This window comes from Charadrius vociferus, unplaced genomic scaffold (assembly GCF_000708025.1).
Source record: "Charadrius vociferus isolate BGI_N301 unplaced genomic scaffold, ASM70802v2 scaffold3135, whole genome shotgun sequence".
Lineage (NCBI taxonomy): Eukaryota > Metazoa > Chordata > Aves > Charadriiformes > Charadriidae > Charadrius > Charadrius vociferus.
In genome coordinates this window covers 1-3,192 of record NW_009648289.1, presented here as the reverse complement: position 1 = coordinate 3,192, position 3,192 = coordinate 1, and the positions used below count along the sequence as shown (strand labels likewise).

The 3,192-nt window shown below is 59.3% G+C and overlaps 1 protein-coding gene across 1 annotated transcript in view; it reads left to right on the top strand.

Annotated features, from left to right (window-relative positions):
- CLPTM1 (cleft lip and palate associated transmembrane protein 1) overlaps nt 1–3,188 on the top strand; it is a gene marked incomplete at both ends in the record, with an annotated part of 4,509 nt that extends 1,321 nt beyond the window's left edge. Inside the window, 7 exons of the mRNA XM_009884537.1 lie at nt 550–635; nt 971–1,091; nt 1,349–1,593; nt 1,835–1,928; nt 2,420–2,610; nt 2,693–2,788; nt 3,054–3,188. Coding sequence (XP_009882839.1) covers nt 550–635; nt 971–1,091; nt 1,349–1,593; nt 1,835–1,928; nt 2,420–2,610; nt 2,693–2,788; nt 3,054–3,188 — 968 coding nt within the window. The remainder of the gene's footprint in view (nt 1–549; nt 636–970; nt 1,092–1,348; nt 1,594–1,834; nt 1,929–2,419; nt 2,611–2,692; nt 2,789–3,053) is intronic.
- Nucleotides 3,189–3,192: the final 4 nt, after the last annotated feature.

The following is a 3,192-nucleotide window of genomic DNA, read 5'->3' as shown; positions in this document are numbered from 1 at the left end:
CGGGAATCCGAAGGAGTCGGGCTGAGCTCTGACCTCGGCTCGGCCAAGGCTGGATGTTTTCCACGCTTGGAATTTGTCTTTTGTCAACCTACGGAGGGGAAAAAACGCTTTAAATCTCTGCAAGCTCATGGTTTCCACCTACATTTTGGGGGGTGGGGGGGTGTCCCTACCGGTATGGGGGATGCAGAGCCGCGTCAGCGTTGAGAAGAAGAAGAAGGAATTGCCATGTTCGGGTCTTCCCGCAGGACGGGAAGATCCCGACGCTTCATCTCAGGTGTTTTTCCTCCAACAGCGATGTGATTATCCCTAAGGTTTGGCTGTTAATCCGGTTCGTTGCCCCCCCCCCCCGGATTTAAAGCCCCTCCCTTTGAAAACTGGAAGATCTGTGAGACGGTTCAGATTAATTCGTTCTGGGGGGGGTGATGCGAGGGGGGAAAACGAGCTTTGCCGCTCAGCTCGTGCCTGTCCTGGCTGTAACCTCTTTAGATTTCCTTCCCAACCTTCTTGTGCGGCGGTGAAAACTCTCACCTCTCCCTCTTTCCTTCCCAGTGATCAACAAATACAAGCGCCGGCGGTTCCAGAAAACCAAGAACCTCCTGACGGGCGAGACGGAGGCAGACCCTGAAATGATAAAAGTAACCGGCTCTTTTTTTTTTTTGTGTCTTTTGTTTTTGGGGGGGGGTTTTTTTGGGGGGGTTTTTCTTTTTTTTTTTTTTTTGCACCCCTTTATCCAAACTCCGAAATATTCACGTGCTTTCCCGCGTGAGGGGAAAAGCAAAGGTGTCGGGAAGCGCCGCAGGGGATTTTCCCCCTCTTGCTCTGGGGATGGGGAAGAGGATGATGATTTCTTTGCGGTGTTTTGGGGGACGTGGGGGGGGTTGGCTCAGCCTGCGCCCCCCCACCGGCTCTGCTGCCTTGTTTAAGCCGGAGGGACGCTGGTGACGGAGACGGTGGTGTTTTTTCCTTGCAGAGGGCAGAAGACTACGGTCCCGTGGAGGTCATCTCGCACTGGCACCCCAATTTGACCATCAACATGGTGGATGACCACACGCCCTGGGTGAAGGGCAGCGTGCCGCCTCCCCTGGACCAGTGTAAGGACGTTTTGGGGTTCCCCTGTTCCCCAGGACGGCTTTCCGGGGCCGGCCCCTCTCCTCGGAGGACCAGTTTAGGCTCTCGTTACAGAACGGAGGATTGTTTCTCCGTCGTCGGCGTCACCCCCCCCACCTCTCTGACAGACTCTGGGTCTCTCCCTGGTGGCTGCTGAGGAGGATGACGGTGACGATGGCTCTCGCCGCTCCGTCACCTTCTCAGCCCTCCCCTCTGCTCTTTTCCCCCCCCCGGCCTCCAGATGTGAAGTTTGACGCCATCAGCGGCGACTACTACCCCATCCTCTACTTCAACGACTACTGGAACCTGCAGAAGGACTATTTCCCCATCAACGAGACCCTGCAGCGCCTGCCCTTCCGCCTCTCCTTCTGCCCGCTCTCCCTGTGGCGCTGGCAGCTCTACGCCGCCCAGAGCACCAAATCCCCCTGGAATTTCCTGGGAGAGGACCTCTACGAGCAGTCGGACGAGGAGCAGGACTCGGTGAAGGTGAGAGCTGCTCTCCCGCTTGCCCCTCCGTAAATCAGGACATCTCTTTTGGAACAGTTTGGAGGCCATAACCATAGTGAGATATTAAACCTTTCATCCTCCTCGGTGCTCCGGTGCCCGGTGTCATCCTCCTGGATCCTCCCACTTTGCCATGGCGTGCCGGGGATGTCGGATGGTGGGATGGAGTCTCCAAGAGGCGTTTTATTTTTATTTTTATTTTTTTTTTTGACGTCTGTTCCAGGTCGCTCTCCTGGAGACGAACCCCTACCTGCTGGCGCTGACCATCGTCGTCTCCATCGTGCACAGCATCTTCGAGTTCTTGGCCTTCAAAAACGGTGAGTGCTGCGGTGGCTCCGCGGAGAGGGGGAAGGAAGCCGCGGCGGTGCCGTGACCCAAAACCCTCTCCCCGCTCCTGCCTCCGCCTTCTCCTTGTCCCCGCGGCGGCGGCAGAGCCGTCGTTCTCGTGCTGCGGCACGGTCTTGGCCGGCTGAAAGCCACACGTTGCGACGTCTTCAGCGGCCGTAGCCAAACCCAACCGCATCCTGTTTTCGTGGCCGCTGCGGCGCGCGGCGAGGTGGCCGCCACTCCTCCGTGCCGTGGGGCGCCGACTTGAGGGCAGAAAGCCGGAAACTTGTGGTTTTCTGGGTCCCTGCGCTGATGCCAGACGGCGCTTTGCGGTGTCTGCTCGGCTCCGGCGATCGCACCGCCCGCTCCTCTCCCTCCTTCCGCCGCGGCACGTGCCGCGGTAACTCTCCGGAGCCTCCGGCACCGGGAAGGGTTCCCCTTCCCCTCCGGCAGGGTGATGGTTTGGGCTGTTTCCCACCAGATATCCAGTTCTGGAACAGCCGGCAATCTCTGGAGGGGCTCTCCGTCCGCTCCGTCTTCTTTGGCGTCTTCCAGTCCCTCGTCGTCCTCCTCTACATCTTGGACAACGAAACCAACTTCGTGGTGCAAGTCAGCGTCTTCATCGGGCTCCTCATCGACCTCTGGAAGATCACAAAGGTCATGGATGTCCGGGTAAGCGGCGGCGCGGGCGCCGGGGAGGGCTGAGGGTGCCGCCGGTTCTTCACGGTGACGCCTTTCCCTTCTCCGTTGGCAGCTGGACCGCGAGAACAAGGTGGCAGGAGTCTTTCCCCGCGTAACCTTCAAAGACAAATCGACTTATATCGAGTCTTCCACGAAGGTGTACGACGACGTGAGTCGGGGATGGAGGAGGGGGGGAGGAAACGAGCGCCGGGGACGGCGGACGCCGCTGAACCCGGCACCGGTTTGGTGCGACACCTCATCACGCCTCCCCTCGTCTCGTTGTCCCGCTTTGAGGACTCCTCCGGGAGTCGACGGGGGCTGCCGACGCCGCGCGGCTCCTCCGTGGTCCGCGATTTTTTGGAGCCGGGAAAGGGCCGTGCCCGGGATTCCGGCCCGTTCCCCCGGTTGATGTTTGGTGTCCCTCTTTTCCCCAGATGGCTTTTCGGTACCTCTCGTGGATTCTCTTCCCTTTGTTGGGCTGTTACGCCGTGTACAGCCTGCTCTACCTGGAGCACAAGGGTTGGTACTCCTGGGTGCTGAGCATGCTCTACGGCTTCCTCCTCACCTTCTGTG